This window comes from Schistocerca nitens, chromosome 8, assembly GCF_023898315.1.
Source record: "Schistocerca nitens isolate TAMUIC-IGC-003100 chromosome 8, iqSchNite1.1, whole genome shotgun sequence".
Lineage (NCBI taxonomy): Eukaryota > Metazoa > Arthropoda > Insecta > Orthoptera > Acrididae > Schistocerca > Schistocerca nitens.
The window spans coordinates 133,625,939-133,645,352 of NC_064621.1; the positions used below are offsets into that span (position 1 = coordinate 133,625,939).

General features: G+C 41.5%; 1 protein-coding gene across 4 annotated transcripts in view; it reads right to left on the reverse strand.

The window, feature by feature from the left end:
- Positions 1 to 12,275: 12,275 nt before the first annotated feature.
- The window catches only part of LOC126198890 (semaphorin-2A-like), a 1,278,287-nt gene continuing 1,271,148 nt past the window's right edge, over positions 12,276 to 19,414 (reverse strand). For all 4 annotated transcript variants that reach the window (XM_049935505.1, XM_049935503.1, XM_049935504.1 and 1 more), the window contains one exon: positions 12,276 to 14,234. In XM_049935505.1, the coding sequence (XP_049791462.1) occupies positions 14,157 to 14,234 (78 nt within the window). In that variant the 3' untranslated portion in view covers positions 12,276 to 14,156. The remainder of the gene's footprint in view (positions 14,235 to 19,414) is intronic.

The following is a 19,414-nucleotide window of genomic DNA, read 5'->3' on the forward strand; positions in this document are numbered from 1 at the left end:
AAGGCATGTGATTGCATTCACTCGAAACTACATTTGACTTCTCTTAGATATCATCAAATATCTCTATGCAATCAAAATTTTCTAAGTTTCAATCCAAACCAGCTGGAAAGTGTTAATAAGTCAATGGTACACATATCGAGAAGCTTTTACTGAAGGTGGAGGAGGAGATTACTGAAAATTCCTGGCAGATTAAAACTGTGTATCGGACCGAGACTCGAACTCGGGACCTTTGCCTTTCGCGGGCAAGTGATACTGGCAGAAGTAAAGCTGTGAGGACGGGGCGTGAGTCGGTGAGTCGTGCTAGGGTAGCTCAGTTGGTAGAGCACTTGCCCGCAAAAGGCAAACGTCCCGAGTTCGAGTCTCGGTCCGGCACACAGATTTATCTGCCAGGAAATTTCATATCAGCGCACACTCCGCTGCAGAGTGAAAATGTCATTCTGAGGAGATTACTGTTTAACCTCCCGTCGACAACGAGGTCGTTAGAGACGGAGCACAAGCTCGTAGTGGCGAAGCATACGGAAGAAAATCGGCCGTGGTCTTTCGAAGGAACCATCCTGGCATTTGCTTTAAGCGACTTAGGGAAATCAAGGAAAACCAAAATCAGGATGGCCGAACCCGTGTGTGAACCGCCGTCTGCCGAACGCAAGACCAGTGCGCGACCTCGCTCGGTTCTTACTGAAGCTCAATAGTAGATGATAAATAAAGATTCGATTCTTTGGAGCTCAAATAGACAAATATTGATATAGAGAGCCCTCTAATCTCGTAAAGATACGTCACAGCTTAAGCTACGTAAACAGTCATGTCATCATCCAATTGATAACTACAGCATACGGAAGGCGAATAGTGACGTAGTGTTCAGAGAGCAAGGTTCGCAGTAGTCTCCTGCTCCAAGCCGACTACACAGGTCGGGTAAAGAGACGTTGACCACGGCCAGTCTTCTCGCTGCAGACACACAGTGACCCGCTACGCCGCACTATGTTGCGGCGCCTCTGCCTCCATCATTCACCGCAGTATAGACTGCGAAGCAATGCACTAGAGATCTGTGGCGGTGCGTACATTTTTGTTGTGTACGTTCAGTCGACGGGCTCCGTTGTTGGTGACACCATACAGAAAAACTGTGCAAAAAAAACATTATTAAAATAAAAGAAGATGCAAAAATCGAAATAAAGAACCATAAATACATGAAAAGAGAAAGAAATATCCTCCGATTTAAAAATTATTATCAAACACAACATCTTGTTAAACTTTACTTGTTCAGCTGAACGAGATGGTGTTTTGATTCTTGTTGGGAGTTCAAATGGTTGAAATGGCTCTGAGCTCTATGGGACTTAACATCTGAGGTCATCAGTCCCCTAGAACTTAGAACTACTTAAACCTAACTAACCTAAGGACATCACACACATCCATGCCCGAGGAAGCATTCGAACCTGCGACTGTAGCAGTCGTCCGGTTCCGGACTGAAGCGCCTAGAACCGCTCGGCCATCGCGGCCGGCTTGTTGGGTTCAAATGGCTCTGAGCACTATGGGACTTAACTGCTGTGGTTATCAGTCCCCTAGAACTTAGAACTACTTAAACCTAACTAACCTAAGGACATCACACACATCCATGCCCGATGCAGGATTCGAACCTGCGACCGTAGCGATCACGCGGTTCCAGACTGTGGCACCTAGAAACGCACGGCCACTCCGACCGGCGGCTTGTTGGGAGTTCTGGGGTTCAGTTCCCTCTCCGGTGATCCAGATTTAGATCCTCCTCAGTTATAAGGAGTGTTCAAGCGATAGGGTATGAATAGTCATAACAACCAAATCGTCTGAAATTTGCATATTCCGCTCTGGGATAATGTAGTGAGATATCCGGGGACGTGAACACGTCATCCTAGGGACCGGATTATATGCATCTGCATGTTGCATATGCATTTGCATACATGTCTCCTTTTCACCGGTTATCGCATATTTTAACTAAAAACTGGTAGCGATGCACATTTTCGCTCTATGTTTACAATATTTTGAAAATTTAGACAGGTGGTCTCTAGCTCAATTTAGTTTTAATATCTCACAGATTGGCTACGACCTAGAACTGAGTGAAATCGCTAACGGAAAGGCTACTGCCCAGCGAAATCATTACAGAAGAGGAACAGGAACACGCAGAAAGAGCCAATGCTCCTGCGCCCACGCCCCCAGTTAATCCCCTCGGCTGTCATACAGCACGCGTAAGCAACAATTAAATTAAACTCCGTAAGCTTTTACTCGTACGACCATTGTTTCAGTTTAGCTTTCTATTTACCGGTACACAGCTGAATGTGTGTACGACGTGTAGTGTGTAGCCGGCCGGGATGGCCGAGCGGCTCTAGGCCCTACAGTCTGGAACCACGCGACCGCTACAGTCGCAGGTTCGAATCCTGCCCCGGGCATGAATGTGTGTGATGTCCTTAAGTTAGTTTGGTTTAAGTAGTTCTAAGTTCTAGGGGACTGATGACCTCAGAAGTTAAGTCCCATAGTGCTCAGAGCCATTTGAACCTTTTTTTTTTTAGTGTATAACGTATGGTGCGCCATGCCGCCCGAAAAAAGAAACTTCGTTTCGTGGACGGCTGACCATCCTGTAACCATTACATATGACGTAATTGTTTTATATTGACGAGTTTGCGAGAAGAGCATGTCGTGCAAAAAAGTTTCAAATACACCAGCATGTCAAGACAAGTCTTCATAACCCAGGAATGCAGAAGAAAAGACCGCAGAAACAACTTCTGACAACAGCAACTTGCAGAAGCAGGGATTTGTCCAAAGGTGACCAAAAAAGTCGGTTTAACATGTATCTATGTGGAGCATTCATTGCAAGCAATATTCCTTTTGACAAACTTACAAACCGTATCCTCAAAAGCTTCATGCGCAAATATTGTTTAAATCAACATATACCAGATGAATCAACATTGCGTAAAAATTACATTCCGACAATTTACGTAAAAGTTCTGGAAGAAATACGAAGTGAGCTCAAGAATAGCATTATCTGGATTTCAGTTGACGAAACTGCAGACACTTGTGGCCGTTACATTGCAAATTTAATTGTTGGTGCCTTAAAAGAAGAGCCTTCTTCTTCGTATTTAGAGTACTGCAAAGAATTTGAAAAAGTAAATCATTCTACTATCGCCAGATTTGTGAATGAGGGTATTAGAAAAATATTTCACGAATCTCCTGCAGATGAAAGGATGTTTTTGCTTATTTCAGATGCTACTCCCTATGTGATCAAAGCAGGGAAAGCCCTCCGAGTATTTTGTCCTAATTTGATTCATGTCACGTGCTTTGCCCCGAGAGTAAATCGCCTTGCTGAAGAAGAACGTTCCACGTTTGTGAATGTACATAAACTGATTTCATCCGCAAATAAAGTGTTTTAAAAGCTCGTGTCGCATCAAGACCTACAAAGAAAAACTACCAAATGTGCCTGTACTTTCCGAACTAGTGGTAACTCGTTGGGGTACGTGGGTCGAAGCTGTGTTGTTTTACAATAAACATTTCGAGGCCATTGGAGGGGTAGTAAACGACATCCGTGGTGCAGAGGCTTTGCCAGTTTGCCAGTGCCAGGAAGCTTTTAATGATTCCGGTATTAAAAAACACATTGCTGTCATTAGCACTCATTTGTCCCATATACCTGCAAGTATTAAAAAGCTTGAAAGTCAAGGTTTGGCGTCGAATGAATACATTCATTAATGAATAAAATTATTCTACTGAATTCCTCATTGCTGGAAGTATTCCCAAGAAAACTTAAAGAAAAGTTTTTTTTAAACAATAACCTAGGCTTTGAATCCTTGTGCCAGATTGATAGTTTTATTAATAGGGCAGCTGAACTTCTACCAGAAACAATAAGTAACAATATAGCACCCAAATTCAAATACTGCCCAGTTACCTCAGTTGATGTAGAACGGTGCTTTTCTGCTTATCAAAATGTTTTGAGTAATGGAAGACACAATCTTACGACCGACCATTTGAAACGGTATTTGGTTGTTTATATTTGCGATAGCAGAAAAATGTAAAACAAATTATAAATCATGCTTTGGTCAAATAGTATTAATTAAAACTTAAAGCTGCTCAAAAAAATTCTTGATTGTATGTTGTTTTTTTTTAATTTTAAATACAATACTACGGAGTTTTTGAGCGCGCGATATCTCGAAGTTGGTTCTGTACATATCGATTGTTTCGCTGCGACTCACTCGCATCGCATCCACTTGTTACCGACAACAACAGCAAAGAAGGTACAATTCTTGACACGATATGCGTCCACATTTTGAAAATTTTTAGAAAATAATCCCAGAAAGCCCCCCTTCCTAACCCCTACCAGAACGTATTCAGAAAATGATATCAGCGTAATAAATGTACCGATTTTTCACGTGGCCGGCTCTCATCCTCGTAACTGATATTCACAGGTTCGATTCTAAGGTATAATGCAAGCAGTAACTACCATGTTTTTTTATTATTTGATCTTACATATTTCGACACTTTTCATGCATTTTTAATCATTTTTCATGCATATTTTAATGATGCAATCAGCCGGTCTCTTCATCATATTCCCCTAAAAAATATTCTGAGTTCTGCACTCAGAAGACAAAGTAAAATGGAAATGAGCGTTTGGCGTCATTTGCCGGGAGGCCCCATACGGGGCAGGTCCGGCCGCCTTGGTGCAGGCCTAAACATTCGACGCCACATTGGGCGACCTGCGAGCTGGATGGGGATGAAATGATGATGAAGACAACACAACACCCAGTCCCTGAGCAGAGAACATCCCCGAAAGAGCCGGGAATCGAACCCGGGCCCGTAGGACGGCAATCTGTCACGCTGACCACTCAACTATCGGGGCGGACAGAAGGCAAGGTGATGCTCACTGTCTTTTTCGACGTTCGAGAACCAATACTCATCGAATTCCATGAGCGCAGACAAATATTTAACAGTGGCGTTTGGTGTGGACATTTCATATGCATGAGCAAATCTCTGTTTCCGCGCGCCAATAAACTGTTTTCAAATATGGCACACACATAGTGCCAGTAGTGCTCGTGTTTGTTTTGAATACAGTCCAGAAACAGGTAGTGCTATTTTCATTGTTTTCTACAAGAAGTGTCTAGTAACCACAGTTTAGTCAACTATCAGCCGGCTTTAGTGAATTAGCAGTACAGATAAAAGTTGATTAACTCTCTACAGTAAATTGTTTTCTTAGGATGGATAGGATGTGTGACGGCTGTGTACGGATGCAGGAGGAGCTGGCCACTGTTCGCGAACAGCCGAACGTGTTGATGGGCGCGGTCAGCCGTCTTCAGGCTGCTGCCTCGGAGTGTAGCGGCGGTGGGGAGTCGGGTGCGTCGCATAGTACACCCCAGGTGTTACATGCTTCACCCACTGTCCCTGCTGTCGAGACATCTTCGCGGGTACCGGGCGCGGTTGGGCCACCCTCTCCCCAAGGGGAGTGGCGGGTTCAGCGGCTTTCGCGGCGCACGAGGCGGAGGGTCAATGTGGAGGCTGGCCGTGTGGCATCGTTCGCTCTGCCTGTGAGTGGACATGTGGCCGCTCCTTCAGCAAGGTCCGAGCAGGCACACGGCGGGAGGGGATTATTAGTGATTGGGAGCTCCAACATTAGGCGGGTGATGGAGCCCCTTAGGGAAATAGCGGAAAGGTCGGGGAAGAAGGCCAGTGTTCACTCTATCTGCTTGCCGGGGGGTCTCATCCGAGATGTGGAGGAGGCCCTGCCGGCGGCGATAGAGAGCACTGGGTGCACCCGACTGGAAATTGTTGCTCATGTCGGCACCAATGACTCCTGCCGTCTGGGTTCAGAGGTCATCCTCAGTTCGTACAGGCGGTTGGCGGAGTTGGTGAAGGCGGAAAGCCTCGCTAGCGGGGTGGAAGCTGAGCTATTTGTAGTATCGTTCCCAGAACCGATTGCGGTCCTTTGGTTTGGAGCCGAGTGTAAGGCTTAAACCAGAGGATCAGACGATTCTGCGTGGATCTGGGGTGCAAATTTCTCGACCTCCGCTATCGGGTGGAGAAATGTAGGGTCCCCCTGAATAGGTGATGCGTGCACTACACGCAGGAAGCGGCTACAAGGGTAGCGCAGTACGTGTGGAGTGCACATGTGGGTTTTTTAGGTTACAGAATTCCCTCCCTAGGCCCGACAACACGCCTCCTGAGACGCGGCAAGGTAGGAGTAGGCAAAATGCAACAGGGAATAACAATATTAATGTGCTAATAGTAAACTGCAGGAGCGTCTATAATAAGTTCCCAGAACTGCTCTCATTAATAAACGGTCACAATGTCCACATAGTACTAGGGACAGAAAGTTGGCTGAAACCAGATGTAAACAGTAATGAAACTCTAAACTCAGGTTGCAATGTATACCGCAGAGATAGGCTGGACAGTGAAGGGGGAGACGTGTTTATAGCGATGAGAAGTCCAATAACATCGAAAGAAATTACGGGGATCCGAAATGTGAAATAATTTGGGTGAAGGTCACGGTTAAAGCAGGCTCAGACATGGTAACTGGATGTCTCTATAGGCCCCCTGGCTCAGCAGCTGTTGTGGCTGAGCACCTGAAACATAATTTGGAAAATATTTCGAGTAGATTTCCCCACCATGTTATAGTTCTGGGTGGAGATTTTAATTTGCAGAATATAGACTGGGAGACTCAAACGTTCATAACGGGTGGCAGGCACAAAGAATCCAGTGAAATTTTTTAAAGTTCTTTATCTGAAAACTATCTTGAGCAGTTAAACAGAGAACCGACTCGTGGTGATATTAGACCTTCTGGTGACAAACAGACCCGAACTATTTGAAACAGTTAACGCAGAAAAGGGAATCAGCGATCACAAAGCAGTTACTGCATTGATGATTTCAGCCGTAAATAGAAATATTAAAAAAGGTAGGAAGATTTTTCTGTTTAGAAAAAGTGACAAAAAGCAGATTTCAGAGTACCTGACCGCTCAACACAAGGTTTGTCTCAAGTACAGATAGTGTTGAGGATCAGTGGACCAAGTTCAAAACCATCGTACAATATGCGTTAGATGAGTATGCGCCAAGTAAGATCGTAAGAGATGGAAAAGAGCCACCGTGTTACAACAACCGAGTTAGAAAACTGTTGCGGAAGCAAAGGGAATTTCACAGCAAACATAAACATAGCCAAAGCCTTGCAGACAAACAAAAATTACGCGAAGCGAAATGTAGTGTGAGGAGGGCTATGCGAGAGGCGTTCAATGAATTCGAAAGTAAAGTTCTATGTACTGACTTGGCAGAAAATCCTAAGAAATTTTGGTCTTATGTCAAAGCGGTAGGTGGATCAAAACAAAATATCCAGACACTCTGTGACCAAAATGGTACCGAAACAGAGGATGACAGACTAAAGGCCGAAATACTAAATGTCTTTTTCCAAAGCTGTTTCACGGAGGAAGACTGCACTGTAGTTCCTTCTCTAGATTGTCGCACAGATGACAAAATGGTAGATGTCGAAATAGACGACTGAGGGATAGAGAAACAATTAAAATCGCTCAAAAGAGGAAAGGCCAATGGACCTGATGGGATACCAGTTCGATTTTACACAGAGCACGCGAAGGAACTTGATCCCCTTCTTGCAGCAGTGTACCGTAGGTCTCTAGAAGAGCGTAGCGTTCCAAAGGATTGGAAAAGGGCACAGGACATCCCCGTTTTCAAGAAGGGACGTCGAATACATGTGCAGAACTATAGACCTATATCTCTAACGTCTATCAGTTGTAGAATTTTGGTACACGTATTATGTTCGAGTATAATGACTTTTCTGGAGACTAGAAATCTACTCTGTAGGAATCAGCATGGATTTCGAAAAAGACGATCGTGTGAAACCCAGCTCGCGCTATCCGTCCACGACACTCAGAGGGCTATAGACACGGGTTCCCAGGTAGATGTCGTGTTTCTTGACTTCCGCAAGGCGTTCGATACAGTTCCCCACAGTCGTTTGATGAACAAAGTAAGAGCATATGGCCTATCTGACCAATTGTGTGATTGGATTGAAGGGTTCCTAGATAAAAGAACGCAGCATGTCATTCTCAATGGAGAGAAATCTTCCGAAGTAAGAGTGATTTCAGGTGTGCCGCAGGGGAGTGTCGTAGGACCGTTGCTATTCACAATATGCATAAATGACCTTGTGGATGACATTGGAAGTTCACTGAGGCTTTTTGCGGATGATGCTGTGGTATATTGAGAGGTCGTAACAATGGAAAATTGTACTGAAATGCAGGAGGATCTGCAGTGAATTGACGCATGGTGCAGAGAATGGCAATTGAATCTCAATGTAGACAAGTGTAATGTGCTGCCAATACATAGAAAGAGAGATTCCTTATCATTTAGCTACAATATAGCAGGTCAGCAACTAGAAGCAGTTAATTCTATAAATTATCTGGGAGTAGGCATTAGGAGTGATTTAAAATGGAATGAACGTATAATGTTGATCGTCGGTAAAGCAGATGCCAGACTGAGATTCATTGGAAGAATCCTAAGGCAATGCAATCCGAAAACAAAGGAGGTAGGATACAGTACGTTTGTTCGCCCACTGCTTGAATACTGCACAGCAGTGTGGGATCTTTACCAGATAGGGTTGATAGAAGAGATAGAGAAGATCCAACGGAGAGCAGCGCGCTTCGTTACAGTATCATTTAGTAATCACGAAAGTGTTACGGGGATGATAGATAAACTCCAGTGGAAGACTCTGCAGGTGAGACGCTCAGTAGCTCAGTATGGGCTTTTGTTGAAGTTTCTAGAACATACCTTCACCGAGGAGTCAAGCAGTATATTGCTCCATCCTACGTATATGTCGCGAAAAGACCATGAGGATAAAATCAGAGAGATTACAGCCGACACAGAGGCATACCAACAATCCTTCTTTCCACGAACAATACGAGACTGGAATAGAAGGGAGAACCGATAGAGGTACTCAAGGTACCTCCGCCACACACTGTCAAGTGGCTTGCGGAGTATGGATGTAGATGTAGATTAACACACTGCATTTGAAAAGGACTACAGGCCACAAATGGTCAGTGATAAAATGTCACATATAATGCAGTAAATTTCACCTCTTTAAAGAATTTCACAGACAAGACAGACAATTAAATAGTTTTAACATTCAGAAATTACAATGAGGTTGTGGACCCACACACAACAGAACTAATGGAACCCTATGAATTTTATGATTTTATACTTTTTAATGTTTGTGTGTCTGTCGACCTGCCAGCACTTTCATTTGGTAAGTCACATCATCTTTGTTTATATATATATATATATATATATATATATATATATATATATATATATATATATATATATATATATAAACAAACACAAACATACACACAAAATTCAAACTTTCGCAACCAACGGTTGCTTTGTCAGGAAAGAGGGAAGGAGAGGGAAATACGAAAGGGGTAAGTATTTCCGCTTCCGGGATTGGAATGACTGCTTACCCTCTCCCTTAAAACCCACATCCTTTCGTCTTTCCCTCTCCTTCCCTCTTTCCTGACGAAGCAACCGTTGGTTGTGAAAGCTTGAATTTTGTGTGTTTGTTTGTGTGTCTATCGACCTGCCAGCGCTTTTGTTTGGTAAGTCACATCATCTTTGTTTTTAGATATATTTTTCCCACGTGGAATGTTTCCCTCTATATATATATATAATGAAGGAGAGCGGTATGAAAGATACTGCAAATATATTTACTTATGGAGACTATCACACTCTCATCAAGTTTAATGTTGCATGCCTACTGTGCCCTTGTAACCTGCACTATGCACTAATAACTAAGTTACATATTTTTTAAGATATAGTCCCACCATTTGTCTCAGTCAGCCTTGTTTTGTTAGCTTCACAAAACAGATTAATACTGGTAGAAATGGTCTGATATTAGTAGCTCTGTTCATTTCTCTAGCTAGTATAACAGTAAGAACAGTTACCTTGAGGCATGTTCTAAAGTCCAAGAAAGCAACCTCATATCTACAATTTATGCTTTATTTAAACCTTAATTGTTTGCAGACCACATTTGAGATTCAAAACACTTCACTGCCACTGTTGAAGACACACAACTGTTGGCATCGGAAATCTATACCTCATATTCTTGAAAATATTGATATCATAAAGTTATATTTACTGAAGGAAAGAAATACTGGTAAAAGGCATCCACAGGGAATATCAATTTAGGCTCCTAAGAAATGTAGGACCACAAAATGCAATAGTAACAGCATGACATATCTTAGAGGCTCTATCAATTAAATGCCAATCAAAACGTATAGCATCTGTAGGTTCAGAAAAAGTTTTTGATAGTGATGCCAGGTGTGCATTCTTCGAAATGCTGAACATATCATTTGTAAAATACAGGGAGCAAAAGTAATCTACAATCTGTACAGAAACTTGTTGCAAATTAAAAGTTTCAATGGACATGATAGACAGGCAGGAATTGTGACGTCAATGAGATACAGTTGTATACTGTCTTCCAAAGTACTCAATTGTATAATGAGTAATCAGTAAAGCAGACTGAAGGGAATTTGGAAAGAAAATAAATGTTCAGGAAGCACCAATAAAACTTCTGCAGTTTGCCAGTAACACTGTAATTCAGTCATAGATGGGCCAGGACTTGAAAGATCAGTTTAATGGACTGGATCATGCACTGAAAAGGGGTTAGAAGATGAACATCAAAATACTAAAACAAGAGTAATGCAATGTTGTCACATTAAATTGGGTGATGAAGGAATTAGATTAGGGAGTGAGATGTGGCTTCCTATTTGGGGATTCTGCCATATTTGGAGGAAGTATAGAATGCAGACTAACAATGGTGGAAGCAGAGATAATATCAAACACAGAATTTCAATATCAAGAAAACCTTTGCTCAATGAGAGGTATATTTTAACATAACACGTTTAAGGATTTGGAAATCTTTACTCACAAAGAAATTTAGGCAACATATTGGAAGTTCAGCATTTTTTTCTTGCGCAAGAATAAATAGTGAAGTCTAAATTGCTACATCATTACTAACAGTATTTGCCTGTATTTTAGAAAAATGCAAAATTGAAACATATGTGACTAACAGTACCAATAAGAAAAGAATAAAAGTTATTAAAATGTTGTGCTACAGAAGAATACTGAACACTAGAAAGATAGATTAGATAAGTGAAATGATGACTGAATTGAATTTGGAAGAAAGGAAATTCATGGTACAACTTGACTACATAAAGAATTTGTTGTTAGGACACATCATCTAGGATAAATGAATAGTTAATTTATGGAATAAATGAATAGTTAATTTAGTTGTGGAGGGAAATATGGATAATAAAAATAGTAATGGGAGACCATGTCTTGGTTACCCTAAAAATATTCAAGCAGCTGTCAGTTGCAATAACAACGCAGAGATGAAGAGGTTTCCAGAAGATAATTGGTACGGGCAGATTCATCTTCAGGCTGAAGACAACAAGAGCCACAAAAGAATTTGCAATTATTCCTCTCCTTCCACATTTATAAGAGCATGATTTCTTCTGGACTTGTATACAGTATTTATCCACACTTTTATCACTTCATGTACATTCTCAGCCTGGATCTAGACAATCATTTACACTTTGTTAGGTGTATAATATGTACTCAGCTGATATCTTCATTTTTGTGTGAGTAAAGGAATACAACATAGATGTGCAATTCATACTAACATAATGCAGACATGCCTAGAACTGAAACATAAGAGAAATGTCAATGTAGTACTTTGTAGTATTTGTAGAAATTTGAATGTATTAAAAAATAAATAACAGGAAGACTGTACAGAAACATTGAAAAATTTCTTTGTAGCCTGACTATATGGAAAAAGTGAATGTCAAACTTTGTTGTTACATATAACTGTCACATAACATCTTAATGGATTTCATACTTCAAAACTCATAGAGTTTCATATGCTTCAATTTTCACAAAATATCCTAGATGTGACAACATTTAAAACTATTCACTACAGGATTTTACTTACCAAGAATTTCAGTGTAACTGGAGGCTTCAAATGTTTCAAATTGCAAATGCATTAAGGTTTTTGTACTCTGAAAAACCTGATGTTACTATGATGATCAACAAACTGCGAATGGACTTTAACACAGCTTCAGAAAGCAGTAGAATGCTTCCTGATTTATGCATGAGAATATCTGTTGTACCTACCTGAATAAAACTGGAAATGTTTGAGAATGGACACAGCTTACATTTTATTACATTTTCAAAAGTTTTTACAAATGAAGGCGAATTACTGGCACAATGTTGAAAAGAAAAGACAATTTTTGCATCATGCAACATCTGTAAATATCTCCACAGTTAGGACAATTCTTAGTAAACTTGTAAACATAATTCACAATTAAAAAAGCAGTTAATAATTTATCATTTTCCTGTAACAATCAACCACAAATAAAATAAACAAAATTTGTAAGGCAACTCATGAAGACTGGTTCTATTGTTCTCACTTCATAATAAAGGGAAAATAAATGGAAAATATGGACAAATTGTAGCTTATTTCAATTTCCGGAAGACAAATAGCTGATGTTTTATCCATAGAGCTTAAGAATATATTTAACAACAATATATCTTCATCTCTTATTGCTAATGACATATATATCCTGTTACTGCTGAGTTTTAAAATTTTGAGTATACTACATAACAGATATGCCTCATAGTAGTCAGAATTATGCATTACTTTCATTGCATAAATGATCATTATTAGCGTAGTTATTTGGGATTTTCTCATAATATTTCACATGCACAGAGTGAAAACAGTTTGCAGGTCCTCCATTGGCTTCTGAAGCCAAGATTACATCTGTAGCACCACTTTTTGTGGCTTATAATCCACTCAGTACATTTCAAGAACCAGTCTGAGACAGACAGTAAACATTAATGCAGGTGACAGGTATTATCTTTTGCAGCACAATTCCAACTTTTAAATTAGTTATAATGTGGAAAAATGCTGAACAGCAGGGAAGTTATCTGAGGTAAGCATTTAGCAGAATATTGTTTCTTACATTGTAAACCATGGATTCTCTGTCACATTCATACAAATTTTATACTTGTCTTAATCTACATTCACTGGAATATTTATTCCTCTTTCTTCCTTTTTAAAACAATGAAGGATGATAGAAAAATATCACAGATCCATTAAATATCTTTATGGGTGGGGAAGTTCATCAAATACATTCACAAATATTCAGGAACACCAAACAGACACCATTTTTAGCACTGTACCATTTATATACAAACAGTCATTCATTCAAGTGTCAAACTTCGAAATGGTCTTTTGTGGGTAGCACTGTGATTAAGTGGACACAGACCTCAACTAAGACTATAAAGAAGAGTTAGTTCTCCCCAAAGAAACTATCTTTTCGTTTCCTAAATGAAGTTCAGAAATTAAGTGAAAGCAATGTTAACATGGGAAGTTCACGCTGTTTACCTGTGATCTGAACAAAACAATTTTTTTTTCAATTTGACATTGTCAGTTAGCATCATTAAAGGAACATACATCATTTTTTGCCACTGTAAGTCAGATATCTGCTTCTTGTCAGACAGCAACAGTAATTTATTACTCTTGCAACTGCTATGTTTACAGTGTGTTACATTCACAGCTCAAATAAATTCTACTTTCTTCCACACAAACACTAGCTGTTATACAGTAGATGATGTTAGCACACATGCTGGAAAGGTAACATCACACAAGACCTTCCTTTGGGAACTTTTTACAGGGGCTAAGAGATAAGTAAGGTTCATCGAAGATAAACTTTTGGATGTCATGTTCCCCAACAAGATACACATTAAGAAACCGTTATTGTCCCTACTCATAAATTATTTTCTAGAAAACCTAAATCAGTCTGTGTCCAGGTCCCAAGTGCTACCTACCACAGTAAGTTACCCATCAGTCAATGTACTGACATATCAGCAAACAAACACCATTTGAGCGTACAATGTCCACAGCTCAGAGCACTTGCAGCACGCTGGTCCAACTTGCCACCAACAGCTGTCAGTTTAGGAAGAGCTGCGAGTTCGCGTGAATACTGTGCACGGTCTCCGGGGCCATCGAACCACGCTTCTGAGGCGGCCAAGAATGAGGCGCTCGCTGAGCAGATGGGGGCCACATTCTCCAGCCATATGCCTCACTTAGCGTTGCCACGTTACCTTATCAGTGAACCGTGATAGATCTCGTTTGGATGTGCGTTTTGGTTGCTTTCATTCTGTCGCGCCAGGCATTGCTGCAAAACAAGTATTGTTATTACTCATATATCATACGGAACAGAGAATTAGTGGTATGTATTATCTAAAACAATATTATTTGTGAAGTTATCTGAATAGTAGTCTAATGTTTCATACGCTGATTCTCTGTAGGAACTATGATTGTTTGTGTCCCTTAAGTCAAGTTTTATCTTCGGTTATATTTTAAACCAACAGGTGGGCTGACGAGTGCTAAACTTCATTCACTGATATCTATTGTGCTAACCTAATAACGGTAGGCGCCATTACTGGGAAGTTTAACAGAAAATTCGTATCTTTTTCATTTGGCCAGATGCATGTTTATCATATTTCTGCCTGTGGGGATCAAATGTTCAAATGTGCGTGGAATCTTATGGGACTTAACTGCTAAGGTCATCAGTTCCTAAGCTTACACACTATTTAACCTAAATTATCCTAAGGACAAACACACACACCCATGCCCAAGCGAGGACTCGAACCTCCACCGGGATGGGGATCAATAACGCAACTTTGGTGTACTTTTGGATATCATATAGCCTAACAAAATACACATTATAACCAGACAGGTTGTACTGAAGGTACAGTTAGCTCCTCTTTATACGATCCGCTCATCTACAAACCAACGCTAAATTACGTTTTTAATGTTTGTCCATATTTATCTTTCATATGAATGCCTGTGACGGGAAGTGAGAGAGGGCAAAAAGTGATGTAACAATGATGTAACGAAGTAGTGAGATTTCTCTTTTAGGAAAGGTTGGGGTGCGAACATGGAGAGAGAGAGAGAGAGAGAGAGAGAGAACGAACAAGAAAAGCAGTGGAACGATGTAGTGCTCTGTGTTCAATTTCTAGTACTCTTTCTGACTGATATCACCACGATCCGGTTTAGTGATAGAAAATATTCTGATGATATTTTCAGTAATAAATTTTCTAACGTAGAAATATCAAAAGTCGCACAACAAATAAATCAATCTGCCATCAGTGCTGACCAAAGAGAGCAGCCAATAACATCAATGAATTGACGTCTCTTCTTCTGGATGCCATACCTTCAGTCTTTTAACACTGAAGGAATTACACAGCGAAGTGATAGCTTGACCTATTAAGTTCTTTGGTAATGTAAGCATTTTCGTGAATGTATATAGTGACCAGCTGCATACGTAACCATCGCCTTCTCGAAGAACTATGTTGAAGCAGCCGAATGTGCCACCTACCTTCCAGTTCTATTCCTCACACAACGTAGTCGTAAGTGAAAAACATCTTGGTAGAGAATAGGCATACCATCAACCAGCTCTCCTGAAAACCATTGCGGTTTCATTAAAAATTATACAACTAATGCTATCTTGAATGCCTGTTAACTCGCTGAAAAATATCGAAGGAACAGCACACTATCCCACATTGAATTCCTAGATATGGAGAAAGTCTTTATGTCGTAGTCTGGTTACTCTATCTCTGGCCGCAGCACATCAGCTCCTCAACAGGACAAACAATCTGTACAGGAACATAAAAAAAATTGCGTTAAGTGACTGCAGATAAATATCGAGCATGTTCCCAATCACAGCTTAAATCATCAAAGGACTGTGTTCAAAATGGTTCAAATGGCTCTGAGCACTATGCGACTTAACTTCTGAGGTCATCAGTCGCCTAGAACTTAGAACTAATTAAACCTAACTAACCTAAGGACATCACACAAATCCATGCCCGAGGCAGGATTCGAACCTGCGACCGTAGCAGTCGCGCGGTTCCGGACTGCGCGCCTAGAACCGCTAGACCACCGCGGCCGGCAAAGGACTGTGTAGTTGATCATTTTTGGCGCTGACTCCATCACACGAGAACTGCAACAGAACACACCTGAATCTCGCTCAAGGCTGATGTGTCATGGTCGTTACTTTCACAAGAGATAATACACAGCAACTATTCGAGGAGAAGTATGAACACTTAAGTCAATTTGGACGGTGATGGTACATCACAAAAAGTCTTTGGGAAGAAAGACTACTTAAGAAACGTTCCAATAGGATACTGTTCTGAGGAATGTAGAAGCCTTAAAATACCTTGGGTCCCATTTACAAAACGTTGAGGTATCAGTACAGACTAACGAACTAGAATCAAAAACCATGGCTGCAAGGACGACAGCTCTCCATGCTGTTATGTGACAAACAAACGACAATGTACCTGAAGGGTATGATATACTAGATGAACGCTCACTCACTAGCTCTGTGTTAAAGTGACTGGTAGCAACAGCAGTCCAAATTTAAAAACATGTCCATGCACATGAGCCTTCAGATCATTGCAGTGCTTGCCTAGTGATTGTGTCACCAGTGACAATATCTGGCAGATATCTGGTAAACACTTCACTGGAGAGATAAACGAGGAAAGGCGGCTTCGCCAGTAGGGACACGTGCTGAGAGTCACAACCCCATCCGAACAAAAACATGTAAAACTTACTCAAATGACACGCGTGTATGTAGACGACCTAAGAAGTTACAGAAACATAGTGATAAACCAAAACATTGTGAACATCCGCCTAGTAGCATGTTGGTCCACTCTTAGAGCTCAGTCAGTTAGCGGCTCTTTGTGGCATTAATGAGATAAGTCTAGAGGTATTTCACAACAGATGTCTAAGCACAGGTCACGTAATTCCCGTATATTACAGGCCGGTGCATTGTGGGTACAGAGGTAGCACCTGATAGGGTCTCAGATGTGTTCGATCAGGTCCAGAGCAAGCAAATCTGATGGCAACGCCTCGATATGGGTTCACTGTCTTGCTTCTGAAACAACTGTAGCTTGATTCTGGTCTTCTGACAAAGACAGTTATCCTGATAGAACATGCCATTGCAACATGGAAGACATCAACCATGAAGGGATGCAGGTGGTCCGCAATAATGCTCACGTAGTCCACAGATGTCGTGGTGTTTTAGATAATACCAGATGTCCCATGGAAACGCATTAGAATCTCCCCAGTGGAATAACAGCCGAAATTGGCCAGTGAGCATGGCGCGGCGCATTTTTGGAGCAGCCGCTAACCTGCATGATGGTGTATCTGGACGCGACACTCTAACTGGTAATGCAAGAAATAGGATTCATTCTACCAGGTGACCACGTTTCCATTGATTCACCGTCCAATCTCGATAATCCGGTGGGAAAACTTGCGGGTCGTCTGCTGAGAAGCCAACAATGAGCGCTGGATGCTTCAACCACTACCCGTAGGTGCTGATGAGAGTACCATGCGAACAGCTGACCATTTTCGTAGTTTACAAGTTGCTCGTCCCCAAGCGCAGCACCATAACAATCTGCCCTTTGCGAAAGCCGCTTATGTCAGTGAACTTCTTCATTTGCCACCCGTATCGCCGCCATAATTATCCTATAATTTTCTCTGCTCTGCTTATCTACTTTCCTTAGTGTGTCACGCGCCCGCAGTGTCGGCAGGTTGCATTCATCATTGCGGTAGGCAGTCTTCATAGCGTTCTAAGTAACCAGTGCAAGTTGTCAAAAGCAAGACGAGCTATAACCTCCGCCTAGAAGACGTAACAGATCGGGAACGCCGGCCGGAGTGGCCGCGCGGTTCTAGGCGCTTCAGTCCGGAACCGCGTGACCGCTACGGTCGCAGGTTCGACTCCTGCCTCGGGCATGGATGTGTGTGATGTCCTTAGGTTAGTTAGCTTTAAGCAGTTCTAAGTTCTAGGGGACTTATGACCTCAGCAGTTGAGTCCCATAGTGCTCAGAGCCATTTGAACCATAGATCGGGAAAAATAGTGTTTAAAGAACTGTTGAAACGAATTCTCCGTAGATGGGAATGTTTTAGAGTGGAGAATTCGAGATAGTTAAGTGACAGCGAAAGTGCTTCCGTTCTAGAATACTGTTTTGAAGCAAATCGTACAGCCAGGACCACGCACATGGACTACAAATACGAGTGTATTAGCGAAAATATAAGGCGGAGTACTCATTGAACTCATGTAAATGTTATTTATACTCAATAATATTAAATTAGGCAAGGTAAACATCAATCTGAAGTTTGATATGACCGCAGCAGTACTTTAGTGTCCAGGGCCCTTACAGAGATAGTGAAGTAGCCTTGCTCCAACCTGTGAGTCTCCGAGACACGGAACGTCTACAATGGAATTACTTCTAAATCACCGTTCCTTCATAGGTCGAATTCACATTTAAAGTCACACAGGAATGATGAAGTGTTGAGTTACTCCTGTTAGAGGAACAACTAATTTCTTTCACACATTTGAAAAAAAAAAATATGCCAGAGAGGTGGCAAACTGTGGTAAATGTGTAAATATGCTGCGAACGTGAGACAAACTTCCTGTTACGATCCACAGATTTTATGCGATACCACGTTTGCCTTTTAGAGTGGCGACCGTAATTTAGTTTAGGTCTGGCCTTTTAAGCAGACAGAAGTTAGATTTTGACTGCTTTTCTGACCGTTCAGATATATAAGAGGCACTAAAACTAAAACGGGGCAGATGGGAAAAAAGTACGTCAACCGTTTGTTATTCTAGAACTATTACTTTTGTATCGCATTGTGAGACAAGACGGTCAATGTTTTCATGGAAAGGTTTTGCGGTTGCCCAGTGAAATGTGACTCAGGGCAGGCGTGCACCTATTCGTCCGAAGCAAAACGAGGATCACGAATGTCTTTCTTCGGGCTCCGAAAATATGAGAATCGCGTGGGGAGAGATTAGAAGTATGAGGACGCGGGCTGCTTACGCTGCAAAAGTTTCGCTCTGAAACTTTAACATATTGTACACACAGTTCCAATCTCTCCCATTACGTTTACCATATTTTTGGAGCCCTGAAGAAATACACTACTGGCCATTAAAATTGCTACACCACGAAGATGATGTGCTACAGACGCGTAACTTAGCCGACAGGAAGAAGATGCTGTGATATGCAAATGATTAGCTTTTCAGAGCATTCACACAAGGTTGGCGACGGTGGCGACACCTACAACGTGCTGACATCACGAAACTTTCCAACCGATTTCTCATACACAAACAGCAGTTGACCGGCGTTGCTGGTGAAACGTAGCTGTGAGGCCTCGTGTAACGAGGAGAAATGCGTACCACCACGTTTTCGACTTTGATAAAGGTCGGATTGTAGCCTATCGTGATTGCGGTTTATCGTATCGCGACATTGCTCTTCGCGTTGATCGAGATCCAATTACTGTTAGCAGAATATGGAA